Below are 16,356 nucleotides of genomic sequence, written 5' to 3'. Positions count from 1 at the left end.
TACTGAGACTCTTAGGAAATGACCACAAGAAATGAGCAGCTGAAACAATGGTATCATCACTGAAAGATACTGACTAAAAGTCAAATAAGTCACAATAAAATTGCAATATCTGATCTGCGATATAATGAATGGATAGTTTTAAAGCGGCCAGATTCAGTTGGGTTTTCAAAATTGTGGTCACTTTGTTGCTGGCAGCCAGCTATTATTTTAAATTTATAATTATAGTAATTAAACTAATGCTACTTCATCACTATCTCCTGAATAATTGTTTTGCCATATTACAAAAGTGCCAGTAATTATCAGGTGGGTTCCTTTCAGAAACTAAGTAATATATAAAAAGCAGATAAAGGGGCATTCCCGTGGTGGCTCAGTAGAAATGAATCTGACCAGTATCCATGAGGACACAGGTTCAATCCCTGGCCTCGCTCAGTGGGATAAGGATCCCACATTGCTGTGGCTGTGGTGTATGTATGCTGGTCGCTTACAGCTCCAATTTGACCCTTAGCCTGGGAACTTTCATATGCCATGGATGTGGCCCCAAAAAGACCAAAAAAAAAAAAAAAGAGCACATAACACATACCAGCCATCTAGATCTAGAAAACATCGATTCCATCCCAACGTTTATTTTCTCAGACTCAGTTTCCAAAAACATACCATGCTATAAATCTGGTTAATTTGGAGTTTACTGTTTCTAGATAGAAAACATTACCCAGTATCAAAAATTAGTGAAATAATTGAGTATAACATAGCTACATTACATGGTCTCTTAGGTCTAAAATATTTTTTAAGTTTGAGTTGGGAGCTATCCCAAAACCCAGTAGAGAATTCAAGAAAATGAAAACAAAAAATAATGTTTTTGTGAGTACTAGGTGAAAACTTGAAATACCTGTCAGTATTTGAATTGATCTTTCATTTAATAGACTTAACGGTACCTTTTGTTTTTGGTTCTCCTAGGCAACTTTAGCAAGTATAGATGCTGAGCTTCAGAAACTTAAGGAAATGACCAACCACCAGAAAAAACGAGCAGCTGAGATGATGGCATCTTTACTAAAAGACCTAGCAGAAATAGGAATTGCTGTAGGAAATAATGACGTCAAGGTAAATATAACCATCAAATATTAAGCATAGTTATCTGTACATAGCTCGTACCTTTATTTTTTCAAAGTCCTTTTCATACTCATTATCTCCTCACAACAGCCGTTTGTAGTAACTGAAACTAACTTCATTTTAAATAGATGAGGATCAAGAGGGAGAAAAAGGGATGCTCGAGGAGACATGCTCAGTGATAGCATTTATTTGGACCCCGTGTTTTTTTTTTTCCTCTATATAAATAAAGGTTGTGCACTTGGAAATTATGTTAATAAACTACCATACAGGGAGTATGTGTTTAAACAAAAGTGAAGTTTACTCAAGGAGCAAACTAAAACACTAAGCCTTTGGTTGCTTTAAACGTTTAAAAAGATTAAAAGTGAGCACTGCTAAATCTCTTTTATATTTTGAATAATTTCAGACATCCAACAGCAAAGACAACGATATCATGAACTTTAGCAGTTATTAAAATTTTGCCATACTTACCTTTTCTTTCTGAATAAATCTTTTTTTTTTTTTCAGGTTGCTAATAATTGATCATGTTAGCACTAGCATATGGTAAAAGAAAGTTTTGTGACCCGATAGGGTTTTTTTTCCTGTATATGCCAACTATTTTTATTAGGAAATTTTTTTTTTTAACATATAGTGAAGTTGAAAGATTTCTTTCAATGAATATGTGTTTACCACTATCTCTACCACTAACATTTTACCCTGTGTTTACATGACTGTTGTCCTTTCTAACCACTCAGTTCTTCCATTTGTTTCTGGCACATTTCAAAGTAAATTGCTTTGCTACTTCCATTGACTAGAGTTTAATGTTTGTTTATATAAGTGAAGTATAGTTGATTCATAATACTATGTTTCAGGTACAGTGCAGCAATTCAGTTTTATATATGTATTTTCTGATTCTTTCCCTTATAGATGACTACAAAATAGGGAATGTAGTTCCTATGCTATACAGTAGGTCTTTGTTACTTATCTATTTTATATACAGTAGTGCGTATATGTTAATCCTAACCTCCTAATTTAGCCCTCCCTCCACCTCAGACCAAAAAAGCAAATAAAATTTTATTTTTACCAAAGTCTAATTATAGTAACAAAGAGGACAGTCTTATACTTGGGTTTATACTGAGAGCCTTTTTTTTTTTTTTTTTTTGTCTTTCTATGGCCGCAGCTGTAGCATATGGAGGTTCCCAGGCTGGGGGTCAAATTGAAGCTGTAGCCGTTGGCCTAGATGCCAGATCTGAGCTGAGTCTGCGGCAGTGCACCGCAGCTCATGGCAATTGAAGATTCTTAACCCACTGAGCAAGGCCAGAGATCAAACCTGCGTCCTCATAGATGCCAGTCAGATCTGTTTCCACTGGGCCACGATGGGGACTACTGTATTGAGAGCCTTCTAAGAAGCCCAGTTTAACAGGAGTTGGAAATGAAATAAAAGTTTTCAATTGGAACACACATTCCTTTTATTAGTTATTATTTAAAACCTGCTGTTTATTGGTGGAGGCAAGGATTCATTCTCATATCATGTCATTTCTTAATGCTTGCTACCGCATTGAAGCAGAGGAAGATGGTGGTGACTTGGCTTGCTCCCTTTTCACCATCAGTCTGGATATCCTGCCCTGTTCTGTTTGTGGTAAAGTGATGCGAGATTGGTAGAGCTGGATGAAAATTTTCAGGGACGAAAAAGTCTATTTATTTCATGTTACTGAGCACTAGAAAGATGTTATTCAAAATTTGCTTTGTACATTTGTGACTTGTTTTTAGAAAAATGTTTCCCATTTCATGTTGAGATAATCTTAAGTGAAAAAAATGCTAAAGATAGAAAAAAATGAAGATTAGGAATGGCTTATGGTTTTTGTTTTGTTTTGTCTTTTTGCCATTTCTTGGGCCACTCCTGCGGCATATGGAGGTTCCCAGGCTAGAGGTCTAATCGGAGCTGTTGCTGCCAGCCTACGCCACAGCCACAGCAAAGCAGGATCCGAGCCACATCTGCAACCTACACCCACAGCTCACGGCAATGCCGGATCCTTAACCCACTGAGCAAGGCCAGGGATCGAACCCGCAACTTCATGGTTCCTAGTTGAATTTGTTAATCACTGAGCCACGACAGGAACTCCCCAATTAGGAATGGCTTGTGTTTTAGTGGCAGAGCCAGTGATAATAGTATGGTTCCCTGACATCTAGGTTGCCTTTATCACTAAACTATTCCAGTATTTTGAAAACAAGTCAGCCTTGCAAATAAGTTCTTTAAAATAGAGAGAAAAAGATCCTCTACTTGTATTGTTTTTATTTATTTATTTAGTCTTTTGTCTTTTTTAGGGCCCCATTTGTGGCACATGGAGGGTCCCAGGCTAGGCGTCAAATCAAAGCTGTAGCTGCCAGCACCACAGCCACAGCAACGCCAGATCATTAACCCAGTGAGTGAGGTCAGGGATAGAATCCACGTCCTCATGGATGCTAGTCGGGTTCCTTAACCTTTGAGTTACAATGGGAACTCCTGTTTTATGTTTTTTACATTACAGTTCACTCTTTGTGTTGTACAGTTTTATGGGTTTTGATGAATACATGATATAGATCCACCATTACAGTATATAAAATAGTTTCACTGTCCTAACAAGTTGTTTGAGCTTTATCTATTCATCCCTCTTCCTTGAACTGCTAGCAAACATTGATGTTTTATCTATACTTACACCATTTCCAAAATGTCGTATAATTGGAATCATATAGTATTAGCTTTCTCCAAGGACTTTTTAAAAAACTTGTTTTCTTGGCATTCCTCTTGTGGCACAGTGGAAACAAAACTGACTGGTATCCATGAGGAGGTGAGTTCAATCCCTGGCCTCGCTCATGATGTTGCTATGAGCTGTGGTGTAGGCCAGCAGCTATAGCTCAAATTTGACCCCTAGCGTGGGAACTTCCATATGCCACAGGTGCATCCCTAAAAGGCAAAAAAAGCAAACAAAAAATTTTTATTTTTATTTTTTTTAATTGCAATATAGTTGACTTGGAGTTCCTGTTTTTGGCGTAGCAGAAATGAATCCGATTAGGAACCAGGAGGTTGCAGGTTTGATCCCTGGCCTCGCTCAGTGGGTTAAGGATCCAGTGTTGCCGTGAGCTGTGGTGCAGGCAGGCAGCTGTAGCTCTGATTGGACCCCCAGCCTGGGAACCTCCATATCTGAGGGTATGGCCCTAAAAGGCAAAAAAAAAAAAAAAAAAAAAAAAAAAGAAGTAGTATAGTTGACTTACAATGTTAATTTCTGCTGTACATCAGAGTGACTCAATTATACACTTTTTTTTAATATTCTTTTCCATTATTTAATATTATTTTCCATTTCAAACTGACTTCTTCTACTTAGCAGAGTGCATTTAAGGCTTCTCCATGTCTTCCCATGGCCTGATAGCTCAATTCTTTTTTGTGTATAATATATGTATCTATATATAGGCCACCTTGGTTACTATTTTTTTGATGTTGTTGTTTTACTGTTTTGCTTTTTGCTTTTTGGGGTGCCACACCCTCGGCATATGGAGCTTCCTGGCCTAGAGGTCCAGTCAGAGCTGTAATTGCCAGCCAGCCACAGCAATGCTAGATCCCAGCCAAGTCTGCAACCTACACCACAGCTCGTGGCAACACTGGATCCTTAGCCCACTGAGTGAGGCCAAAGATGAAACCCTCAACCTATGGTTCCTATTCAGATTTGTTTCCACTGCACCATGACAGGAACTTCCACCTTGGTTAATTCTAATTTAAAGCTGCTGTAAACATACATGTGCAGGTTTTTCTGAGGACACGTTTCTAATTCAATGGGTTAAAATACTTGGGAGCATGATTGTTAAAGCATACTTTAAGACTATGTTAACTTATGGAGTGCCCGTTGTGGCACAGCAGAAAGGGATCCGACTAGGAGCCATGAGGTTTCAAGTTCGGTCCCTGGCCTTGCTCAGTGGGTTAAGGATCTGGTGTTGCCGTGAGCCTGTGGTGTAGGTCGCAGATGCAGCTCGGATCTCGTGTTGCTGTGGCTGTGGTATAGGCCCACAGCTGTAGCTCCACTTAGACCCCCAAGCCTGGGAACCCCCATATGTCACGGGTGTTGCCCTAAAAAGACAAAAGACCAAAAAAAGAAAAAAAGACTATGTTAACTTTTTTTTTCTGGATTTTCGGGGCCGCACCCACGGCATTTGGAGGTTCCCAGGCTATGAGTCCAATCAGAGCAATAGCCGCCAGCCTACACCACAGCCACAGCAACATGGGATCCGAGCCACATCTGCGACCTATACCACAGCTCACAGCAATGCCAGATCCTTAACCCACTTAGCGAGGCCAGGAATGAGGGATCGAACCTGCCACCTCCTGGTTCCTAGTTGTATTCGCTTCCGCTTTGTCACAACGGGAACTCCTTAACTTTGTGATTTTTAAGAGTTGCCTTTGTGTGTTTTGGATAATAATCCTTTTTTAGATATATTTTTCAAATATTTCTTCCAGTCTTGACTTTTCATCTTTTTAAGTGTCTTTTACAGAGCAGAAGTTTTTTATTTTAACAGAGTCCAACTACCAATTTTTTATTTCATAGACTGTTGTTTTGGTGTTATATCTAAAAACTTATCTCCAGACCCAAGGTCATCTAGATTTTCTCCTGTGTTATCTTGCATAAGTTTTGGTTTTGTATTTACATTTAGGTCTGTGATCCATTTGAAGTTAATTTTTCTGAAAGGGATTTACATGTGGATGACTAGTTTTTCCAGAATAATTTATTGAAAAGATTATCCTTTTCCCTTTGAATTGTCTTTGTCCTTTTGTCAGAGATAAACTGTTCTTTCACCAATACTACACCATCTTGGGTAGTGTCAGTCTTCTGACTTTGTTGTTTTTTAGTATTATGTTGGCCTTTTGCCTTTCCATTTAAACTTTAGAATCAGGAGTTCCCGTCGTGGCGCAGTGGTTAATGAATCCGACTAGGAACCATGAGGTTGCGGGTTCGGTCCCTGCCCTTGCTCAGTGGGTTAACGATCCGGCGTTGCGGTGAGCTGTGGTGTAGGTTGCAGACGCGGCTCGGATCCCGCGTTGCTGTGGCTCTGGCGTAGGCCGGTGGCTACAGCTTCGATTCAACCCCTAGCCTGGGAACCTCCATATGCCGCGGGAGCGGCCCAAGAAATAGCAACAACAACAACAACAACAAAGACAAAATAAATAAATAAATAAATAAAAATAAACTTTAAAATCAGTTTGTCAGTATCTACAACATAACTTGCAGGCATTTTGATTTAAGATTATATTAGATTTATAAATCTGGTTGGGAAGGAGTGACATCTTTTTTTTTTTTTTTTTCTTTTTAGGGCTGCACCCTTGGCATATGGAAGTTCCCAGGCTATGGGTCGAATCAGAGCTACAGCTACAGGCCTACACCACAGCTACAGTAACTCAGAATCTGAGCCGAGTCTCCAGCCTACACAACAGCTCACAGCAACGCTGGATCCTTAACCCACTGAGCGAGGCCAGGGATCAAACCTGTGTCCTCATGGATCCTAGTCGGGTTTGTTAACCGCTGAGCCACAAAGGGAACGCCCAGCACTGGCATCTTAATCTTGTGTCTTCTATCCATGAATATGGAATATCTCTGATATATTTAGTTCTTTGATTTCTTTTACCATCTGGATCTCACACATCTTTATGTTTACACCTTAGTATTTTTTCTTTCAAGTGTAATGTGAATGACATTCAAAAGATTTTTTTTTGGTTTTTTTTGGGGGGTTTTTTTTTGGTTTTTTTTTTTGTCTTTTTGCTATTTCTTGGGCCGCGGCATATGGAGGTTCCCAGGCTAGGGGTCGAATCGGAGCTGTAGCCACCGGCCTACGCCAGAGCCACAGCAACGAGGGATCCGAGCCGCGTCTGCAACCTACACCACAGCTCACGGCAACGCCGGATCGTTTACCCACTGAGCAAGGGCAGGGACCGAACCCGCAACCTCATGGTTCCTAGTCGGATTCGTTAACCACTGCGCCACGACGGGAATTCCCAAAAGATTTTTAATTTCATGTTCTCTTTTTCATTGCTGGTAAACAGGAAAGTGATTGATTTCTATAAAATTTAATCTTGTATTCTGCAAGTTACTAAAATGGCTTATTAGTTCCAGGAATTTTTCTTCAAACAGTTTTATTTGTTCCTTCCCAAGCTCCTTATTTTTGACACTGAATATCCTACTGAAGCTTTATAATGAAGGTTACTAGGGCATGTACTAACCACACTTCCTCCTCAATAAATTTAGAAGTCATCCTTTCCCTGCCATCTAAACCTCATTATTTGTGAAGTTTTAAACTGGTTATGATTAACAGTGAATTTACTGAAGAGGGCCTTTAAAGAAGAAATCTGAAAATTGAAAGAGACAGTTCATTAATTTTGTTTGTTTTTATGTTGACTTCTTTTTTCTTTGTAAGCGTGTATTAAGTTTAGAAAGTAAGGAAGGCAAACATTAAGCTCTGCTTTGCTCACCCTATATTAAAAACAATATTTAATAAAAAAAATTTCCAGACTTCCTGAAAATGTTGAGTAATATTAAAAAGTACTTAATTTTAAGTTTCACACTCTGATTGGGTAAAAAACAACTAGACATTGTTGTCTTTGCTTTTTTCTCTTTCTCACAGCAGCCTGAGGGAACTGGCATGATAGATGAAGAGTTCACTGTTGCACGGCTCTACATTAGCAAAATGAAGTCAGAAGTTAAAACAATGGTGAAACGCTGCAAACAGTTAGAAAGCACACAAACTGAGAGCAATAAAAAAATGGAAGAAAATGAAAAGGAGTTAGCAGCATGCCAGCTTCGTATCTCTCAAGTATGTGCTGTAAAACGGTCTTTCCTTTTTTTGAACAACCAGATAGAAATCTCAATATTGTAAAAGTTTTAAGGAAAACCATCTTCCATGCGTTATTTTTATTTATTTATTTTGTCTTTTTTTGCCATTTCTTGGGCTGCTCTCGAGGCATATGGAGGTTGCCAGGCTAGGGGTCTAATTGGAACTGTAGCTGCCAAGCCTACCTCAGAGCCACAGCAACGAGGGATCCAAGCCACGTCTGCAACCTACACCCACAGCTCACAGCAATGTCGGATCCTTAACCCACTGAGCAAGACCAGGGATCGAACCCGCAACCTCATGGTTCCTGGTCGGATTCGTTAACCACTGAGCCACGATGGGAACTCCCTCCATAGGTTATTTTTGGGTAACAACGTTAAAAAGTTAATTCAGTTCTTTTTTTGCAGTATAATGACATGAAAGATTTAACTGGGCTATATTTGGTAACGTATATGTTAAGTATAGAAATTTATTAGAAAGCTGTGACTGATTTGACCATTGAAGCACCCAGAAGAATTCTAGTGTAAACAAAATGCAGGCCCAGTTTTGTGGCCTTGCCAACTAAATGGATGAGTGCATTCACCGAGATAAGAATTGTAGAGGAGGGAAGAGGGTAGTAATGTTAATTGGAGATAACAATAAGAATATTCTCTCATGTGTCAACCTTTTAGTGCCTTGTTTTTCCTAAGCATTAAAAACTCAGAAGTTCCCGTCGTGGCGCAGTGGAAGTGAATCCAACAGGGAACCATGGGGTGCAGGTTCAATCCCTGGCCTTGCTCAGTGGGTTAGGATCGGGCATTGCTGTGGCTGTGGCATAGGCCGGTGGCTACAGCTCCGATTGGATCCCTAGCTTGGGAATCTCCATATGCTGTAGGTGTGGCTCTAAAAAGACAAAAAAAAAAAAAAGCTAAACTAAAAACTCTACAGGTGACCATTTCATTGATTAAATTCTCTATCATTAATAAGTCTTGCTCTCGACATTTTAGGTTTAAATATCTTATTCTTAACTGTATTATGTGTTTAGATATATCCATAAAACTTGCTTTCTTTCAAATATTCTCAACAACAAAATGTGTGTGTGAGATTTTATTCCACTTCATGTCTGTGTGTTTTTCCCAAAAGCATGAAGCCAAAATCAAATCATTGACTGAATACCTTCAAAATGTGGAGCAAAAGAAAAGACAACTGGAGGAGTCTGTCGATTCTCTCAATGAGGAGCTAGTCCAGCTTCGAGCACAAGGTATTCACTTCCAGTTACTTAAGAGTTACATCCAAATTATAAATTCTTTCTTATTTAGTATAATTGTAGTAAACATACTCACACTGATAGAGAATAGTAGGAATACTGATATCTTGGAATTTAGTAAACAAATAATACATTTCAATGTGGCTTTGAAACATATTTTTTGAAATTTTGCTGTAATATAGAAGTGGCCAGTCTAGGAATTTCTCACAAAGTTATAAAGGGGTGTGTGGGGGTGTCTCCTGACATAGGGGACTTAGACGCTGTCTCATTTTCCTACCATGTACTAACCCATCTGTCCAGAATTAGGCAAAGAAAGTAAAGGAAACCATAAAATAAACACCAAGGATATAACTAAGATTGCTAGTCACTGTGTCTTCAGCTTGGAGAGCAAGATTTACTAATTGACATTTGAATAATTTAAAGTCAAATACTGTTGAGTTTGGTTGTGGCTCAGTGGTAACGAACCCAAACTAATATCTATGAGGATGCAGGTTTGATCCCTGGCCCCACTCAATGGCTCAATGGATTAAGGATCTGGCATAGCCATGAGCTGTGGATGTTGGTTGCAGATGCTGCTCAGATCCTGAGTCACTCTGGCTCTGGCGTAGGGCAGCAGCTGCAGCTCTGATTCAACACCTAGCCCGAGAACTTCGATATGCCACAGCATGGCCCTAAAAAAAAAAGTCAAATGCTGTTAAAGAAAGAAACCTCATAAAACCCATTTGCCTTTTGATTTTATATCAGGAATTCTAAGGCTTATCCTCTCTTCTGTTTTCTCTCCTTACCCAAACAGAGAAAGTACATGAAATGGAAAAGGAGCACTTAAATAAGGTTCAGACTGCAAATGAAGTTAAGGCAAGTTTGATATAATGTTGGATTCTAATGGGTTTAAATTCATCATTGCTAATCTTGATTAATCTGACTGTCCTTTCCCCCTCATTGATTTTAGCAAGCTGTTGAACAGCAGATCCAAAGCCACAGAGAGACTCATCAGAAACAAATTAGTAGTTTGAGAGATGAAGTCGAGGCAAAAGAAAAACTTATTACTGATCTTCAAGAGTAAGTATACTTTCCTTTCCTCTGAGATAGTAGAAACTAACTCGGAAAGATTGACTGTTTAGACAAGAGGAAACAATGGACAGTATCTTGTTTCTAAACCTGAAACAATAATTTTTGACTTGAAAATAAAGAAACTTTGCATTTATAAGTAGAACCTCTAAGTTCCAAAGGACATTTTTGAAAGTTTTTCTTAGATCTTTTGATATAAATATTTGCTAAAAAGAAAAAAAACCAGCTTCAGCCATTATTGCAAATAAACACCATTGTCTCCTCCAAATCTTTTCCTTAACTTCCTTTTAAAAAGAACTCTTAACTAAGAAAAACTTAAGTGGAAATTGGGAGTTTTAGAAGTTTTTATTTGTTTACTTGGTTGTTTTAATTGTTGTCTTAGTTTTCCAAGAACACATTTTCTCTACTTCTACAACCATGTGCATATAGCGTAGAATTTATAGAAATTTGAAGTCTGCAACCAGATCGTGATTTGAGTAGTAACTAGAGGAGAGTAACAAAAAAATGGTAAGTTTGTGACACAGGACTTACTGTTAATGCATTTAGGGACAAGAATTCAGAATATGTGATGTTGATACTCTGAGGTTTTTTTTTTTCCCCCCAGCCAAAACCAGAAAATGATGCTAGAACAGGAACGTCTGAGAGTAGAACATGAGAAGTTGAAAGCTACAGATCAGGAAAAGAGCAGGAAATTACATGAACTTACGTGAGTAAATATTTTAATTCAAGTCTAAAAGTAAATCTCAATTAGAGAATTGCAGAGATTACTCTCAGTTTTATCAGATGGATACATTTTTCACTTGGTGTAAGCTAAATTAGAGTGGTTTTTGTTTGGTTTGGGGCTCTTTTTTCTTTGGCTACCCCATGGCATATGTAGTTCCTGAGCCAGAGATCAGGTCCCTAGCCACAGTTGCGTCCTCTGCCAGATCTGTAATGGGCTGGGGGTTAAACCTACGTCCTGGTGCTGCAGAGGTGCCACTGATCCCATTGTACCACAGTGAGAACTCCAAGGGTGTTTTTCTTAAACACTCTTAGTTGGTTTGATTTATGCCTAAAAACTTGTAGTACATTCTTGTACTTCAGTGGAAGCAAAGTCTTATATTTCACTGATAATCAAGATTCAAATTACTTCAAGAGCCATCATAAAAATAAACCTAAAACATAACATTTAGTAATTTAGAAGATTTCAGGATCTGCCACAAAAAGTGAATTTTGATCTTACATAAGAGAACAATATCGTTTGAGCCTTGCCTTTTGGACATTGGTTTTCATGGTCTACTGACCCAGAGTATAGTCAGTATGCAGCTTTCTAGAATCTGAGGAGGTAGGAAACTCAGGTGATAACTTTCACATACCTTGAATTTATGAGAGACAACTTAAAAGTGAATAATTCGTTAGGATGGTCATGCCGTCAGGACAGGTTCAGAGTTTTTGCAGAATCTGAGCTGCAGCCGCAACCTATGCCAGATCTTTTAACCAACTGCACTGGGCCAGGGATCTACTGAATCTCAGCTATAATTTTGTTTAGAATAATGTTAACTTTTAAAATACATAAAATGGGGGCTTTCTGCTGTGACTCAGTGGTAATAAACCCAGCTCCTATCCATGGGGATGCTGGTTTGATCCCTGGCCTCACTCAGTGGGTTAAGTATCCATCGTTGCCCCGTGAGCTATGGTACAGGTTGCAGACTTGGCTTTGATCCTTTGTGGCTCTGGCTGTGGCATAGGCCGGCAGCTGCAGCTCCTCTTTGACTCATAGCCTGGGCACTTCTGTATGCCATATGTATAGCCCTAAAAAGAAACAAAAAAACACAAAATTTTTTTTAGTCTTCAATAATTTATTATCTCTGCAATTCTCAGTTTAATTGGAGTTATTTTGGATAAACATTAGTGTACTATATGGTAATGCCTGTTGTAAAATATAAAAAGAACCACTCAGTATCACTTGAATTCTGCCACATTTTATTTCATCACTTCCACTGCTATAATGGGAGGATTATTTTCTAATAAGACGTATAGATTTAGAAGATGATAAGGCATGTGGAAATTTCTTTGAAAAACATAACATCAGTAAACTTTTTTAAAAATAAGATCTTTCATTTGAATTTAAAAATTGATCCTGGAGTTCTCACTGTGGTACAGTGGGATCAGCAACATCAGGAACGCCCAGACTGGCACTGTGGTTTAGGGGTTGTCTGTAGTTGCTGCAGCTGCAGCTTAGGTCAAAACTGCACCTTAGATCCCTGGCCCAGGAACTCCATATGCCATGGGACCTCAAAAAAGCGGGGGGGGGGGATTTATTCTTTCAGATAAAAATATTTGATTCAGATGTTTGTGCTAAATCTAGAGTTTAGAGACTCAAAGTTGAAAACATTTATATGTTCTTCCACTCTTTAGGGTTATGCAAGATAGACGAGAACAAGCAAGACAAGACTTGAAGGGTTTGGAAGAGACAGTGGTAAGAAAAACTTGGAAGTAAATAGGATTTGAGGATATTTAATGGGTTCTTCCCGTTGGTTATACTAAATTTGAGGACTGACTTCCAAAAATACTGCTTTCTTAATTCAAGGCAAAGGAACTTCAGACTTTGCACAACCTACGGAAGCTCTTTGTTCAAGACCTGGCCACCAGGGTTAAAAAGGTAATAAAGTAATACTGGGGGTGGGTAATTATAAAATACACACCTTACTGTGTCTAATTCTTGTATTCGTAGTGAAATCACCTTATATTAGTGTAACATTTTGGGATAGTTAAACTTAGGTTTTTTATTTGATCTAATACTATTTTTTCATAGCACTTATTGATCTTTTCTAGAGTGCCGAGATCGATTCTGATGACACTGGAGGTAGTGCTGCTCAAAAGCAAAAAATCTCCTTTCTTGAAAATAATCTTGAGCAACTCACTAAAGTGCACAAACAGGTAATAAAGAGTATATTTTGTGTTCAATACAAACTGAGGAGTGGCAGGTATTTGAATCCAAGGATTTTCATACCGTGAGCCATTCCATTATGTTATCACGCAATTATATAAATAAGCCATTAGCAGTTTCTGAGGGAATTTTGGTTATTTGTTTGTTGTTTTGGTTTGGTTTTTATGGCCACACCCACAGCATATGGAAGTTCTCAGACCAGGGATCGAATCCAAGGTACAGCTGAGACCTACACCACAGTTGTAGCAATGCCAGATCCTTTAACCCACTGCTTTTGCTAGGCCAGACCTGTACAGCCACGAAGATAGCACTGGATCCTTAAAAGGCTGTACCATAGCAGAAGCTCTGGGGAGTTTTTGAATAGCTTTTTTTTTTTTTTTTTTAAGTTTTATTAATTAATTGTCTTTTTAGGGCTGCACCCACAACATGTGGAAGTTCCCAGGCTAGGAGGTGAATCAGAGCCATAGCTCCTGGCCTACACCACAGCCATGGCAACTCACCAGATCCAAGCCAGGTCTGCTACCTACACTACGGCTTGCTTCAATGCCAGATCCTTAACCCACTGAGCAAGGCCAGGAATTGAACCCAAGTCCTCATGGATACTAGTTGGGTTCGCTACCACTGAGTCACAGCGGAATTCCTGAATAGCTTTTTATTAAGAGGCTAATGAAAACAGGTGTTTTAATTTTTATGTAGGGTTTCCAATCTGTCAGTTTTCTTAATATATTCATGATAATTTTTAAATCTGTAGTAGACAAGTCTTTGCAGTTAAATGCTTCTCTTTTTTTGTATTTATACATTTAATGCCCCAGAGTGTGAAATATATAAAATAATGATGCAGTTCTTATTCTTTAAAAAGTAATCCTGGAGTTCCTGTCTTAGCTCAGGGGAAACAAATCTGACCAGGAACCATGAGCTTGTGGGTTCAGTCCCTGGCCTTGCTCAGGGGGTTCAGGATCTGGCGTTGCCATGAGTTGTGGTATAGGTAGCAGATGTGGCTTGGATCTGGTGTTGCTGTGGCTGTGGTGTAGGCCTGCAGCTGCAGCTCCAATTCAGCCCCTACCCCAGAAACTTTCATATGCCACTGTTGTGGCCTTAAAAAAGGAAGAAAAATATAATGCTTACTATGGGTTTTTTATCTTTTATAAAAGCTTGATATATGATTTAATTAGCTTCTAAGTTTCTTGGCATGCTTAATTGTATCTTTGTTATTGTAAACCTTATGTTTGCACCAGAGTAAGGTTAAAGGAGTTTAAGCCTTCCCTGCTTTCAGCACTTAAGGGACTTGCTAAGTTAATGTTTACTTGTGGATCTTTATCTAAAAGGATAATTACTTCCACAATATGAATATCTTAATGAAGAGACCTTAACCCTATGTTATAACATAATTTCAGTACTTAATAATGGGGAAGAATAGTCTCCTAAACCTTCCAAAATTGAATGAAATTATATTTTGCGGAGAAGCATATGTGTGTGTTTGTGGTATTTATGGATACATGTATTCTTTGCTTGTTGCAGTGTTACTTTTTTTCAAGAGAAATTATGGAATGTTCATATTTTTTCAAATCATCTTTAAAGCTAGAATCCTTATTTTTTTCTATATACCTTTAGTTGGTACGTGATAATGCAGATCTTCGCTGTGAGCTTCCTAAGTTGGAAAAGCGACTCAGAGCTACAGCTGAGAGGGTGAAAGCTTTGGAGTCTGCACTGAAAGAAGCCAAAGAAAATGCATCTCGTGATCGCAAACGCTATCAGCAGGAAGTAGATCGTATAAAGGAAGCAGTCAGATCAAAGAATATGGCCAGAAGAGGACATTCTGCACAAATTGGTTAGTAGAGCACAATAAATAACCTTGCTTTGGTTTGAATGTTTCTCTTTGCTTGAGAATGTACTCTGATTTATTTGTTATGTGCTGCCACAGTGGTATTTGTGTTTTTTAATTCGCCAAAAAGTAACATTGTTGGGAATGAAGAGCAAACTGAGGAAGTCACCTCAAAAGGACAAGAAGAGAGATCAGGACAGCACAGCCAAGTGAGACTGATCACAGATAGAAGAAACCATGTAGAGCAAAGTTACTCAAGCAAAGAGAGACTTGGAAGAAAATGTCATCGATAGTATTTCATACTTTAATTGTTAATCATTGATAAAGGAATAAGGATTTTCAGAAACTAAGGATTGGATAGGTCCTGGAGGAAAGGATATAACTGAGAAATAGAAAGGCAAAGAGAAAGGGAGGGCAGTTGTTTGCAAAGAAAGAGAAGAGACCTACAGAGTCATTGCAGTCGCATGTTATTTATTCTAAAGTCAGTTTTTGTTTTTCACACCAGCTAAACCTATTCGTCCTGGGCAACATCCCGCAGCTTCTCCGACTCATCCAAGTGCAATTCGTGGAGGAGGTGCATTTGTTCAGAACAGCCAGCCAGTGGCAGTACGAGGCGGGGGAGGCAAGCAGGTGTAATCTTCACAGGGCACCACAGGTTGGTGGTCTCTGGATTTTTTAATCACACCTGTCCATGGAGAGGTTCATTGGCGGTTAAACACCCTTTCGGATTCTCACTTTAGTATCATGGTTTCTTTTTAATGTGTGGGATTATAAGTAACTTTAGTTTTGTCCTGGTTCATGTCATACTATATGTATATTCAAATTTGTGTTCTTACTGTTTTTAGCCTATTGTTAGATCATTTGTTTAAGTTCTTGGTATTGTCTAAGGGATATACTATGGTTTATAACTACTGCCTTGTTTTATTTTGTTTCATTTTTGGCTGCGCCTACAGCATGCGGAAGTTCCCAGGCCAGGGATTGACCCACACTGCAGTGCTGATAGTGCTAGATCCTTAACCCTCTGAGCCATCAGGTAACTCCCTTGTTCCTTTGTGGTTCTTTGTTTTGAACTATTGCCTTTTACTAGACTTTTAATTATGTTAATTTTCCCATACTTGAAATAGTCCAAAATTGAAATTTCCATATATGGGAGTTCCCTTGTGGTGCAATGGGTTAAGGATTCAGTGTTGTCACTGCTGTGTTGCAGGTTCAGTCCCTGGTTCAGGAACTTTCTCATGCTGCAGGTGTAGCCAGAAAAAAGTTTCATGTTTTCCATATAGTCATTGCAGAGTCACAATGAAACATCTTTTTATACATCCTCACTTTGCGATTATCTCCAGATAATTCCCATAAGTGGGA

General features: G+C 38.8%; 1 protein-coding gene across 2 annotated transcripts in view; it reads left to right on the top strand.

Annotated features, from left to right (window-relative positions):
- Window positions 1-16,356, top strand: part of KIF5B (kinesin family member 5B) — a 55,716-nt gene that overhangs the window by 32,866 nt on the left and 6,494 nt on the right. For both annotated transcript variants that reach the window (XR_007131154.1, XM_047754589.1), the window contains exons 15-25: window positions 955-1,098; window positions 7,726-7,914; window positions 9,055-9,172; window positions 9,972-10,033; window positions 10,128-10,237; window positions 10,851-10,952; window positions 12,644-12,704; window positions 12,816-12,887; window positions 13,061-13,165; window positions 14,787-15,003; window positions 15,503-15,652. Coding sequence is in view for 1 of the 2 variants with exons in the window: in XM_047754589.1 (XP_047610545.1) it covers window positions 955-1,098; window positions 7,726-7,914; window positions 9,055-9,172; window positions 9,972-10,033; window positions 10,128-10,237; window positions 10,851-10,952; window positions 12,644-12,704; window positions 12,816-12,887; window positions 13,061-13,165; window positions 14,787-15,003; window positions 15,503-15,633 (1,311 nt within the window). In the remaining variant the exon portion in view is untranslated. The remainder of the gene's footprint in view (window positions 1-954; window positions 1,099-7,725; window positions 7,915-9,054; window positions 9,173-9,971; window positions 10,034-10,127; window positions 10,238-10,850; window positions 10,953-12,643; window positions 12,705-12,815; window positions 12,888-13,060; window positions 13,166-14,786; window positions 15,004-15,502; window positions 15,653-16,356) is intronic.

The sequence above is a fragment of the Phacochoerus africanus genome, chromosome 12 (assembly GCF_016906955.1).
Source record: "Phacochoerus africanus isolate WHEZ1 chromosome 12, ROS_Pafr_v1, whole genome shotgun sequence".
Lineage (NCBI taxonomy): Eukaryota > Metazoa > Chordata > Mammalia > Artiodactyla > Suidae > Phacochoerus > Phacochoerus africanus.
The sequence above is the reverse complement of the archived record's forward strand: the minus strand, read 5'-3'. Positions and strand labels throughout refer to the sequence as shown.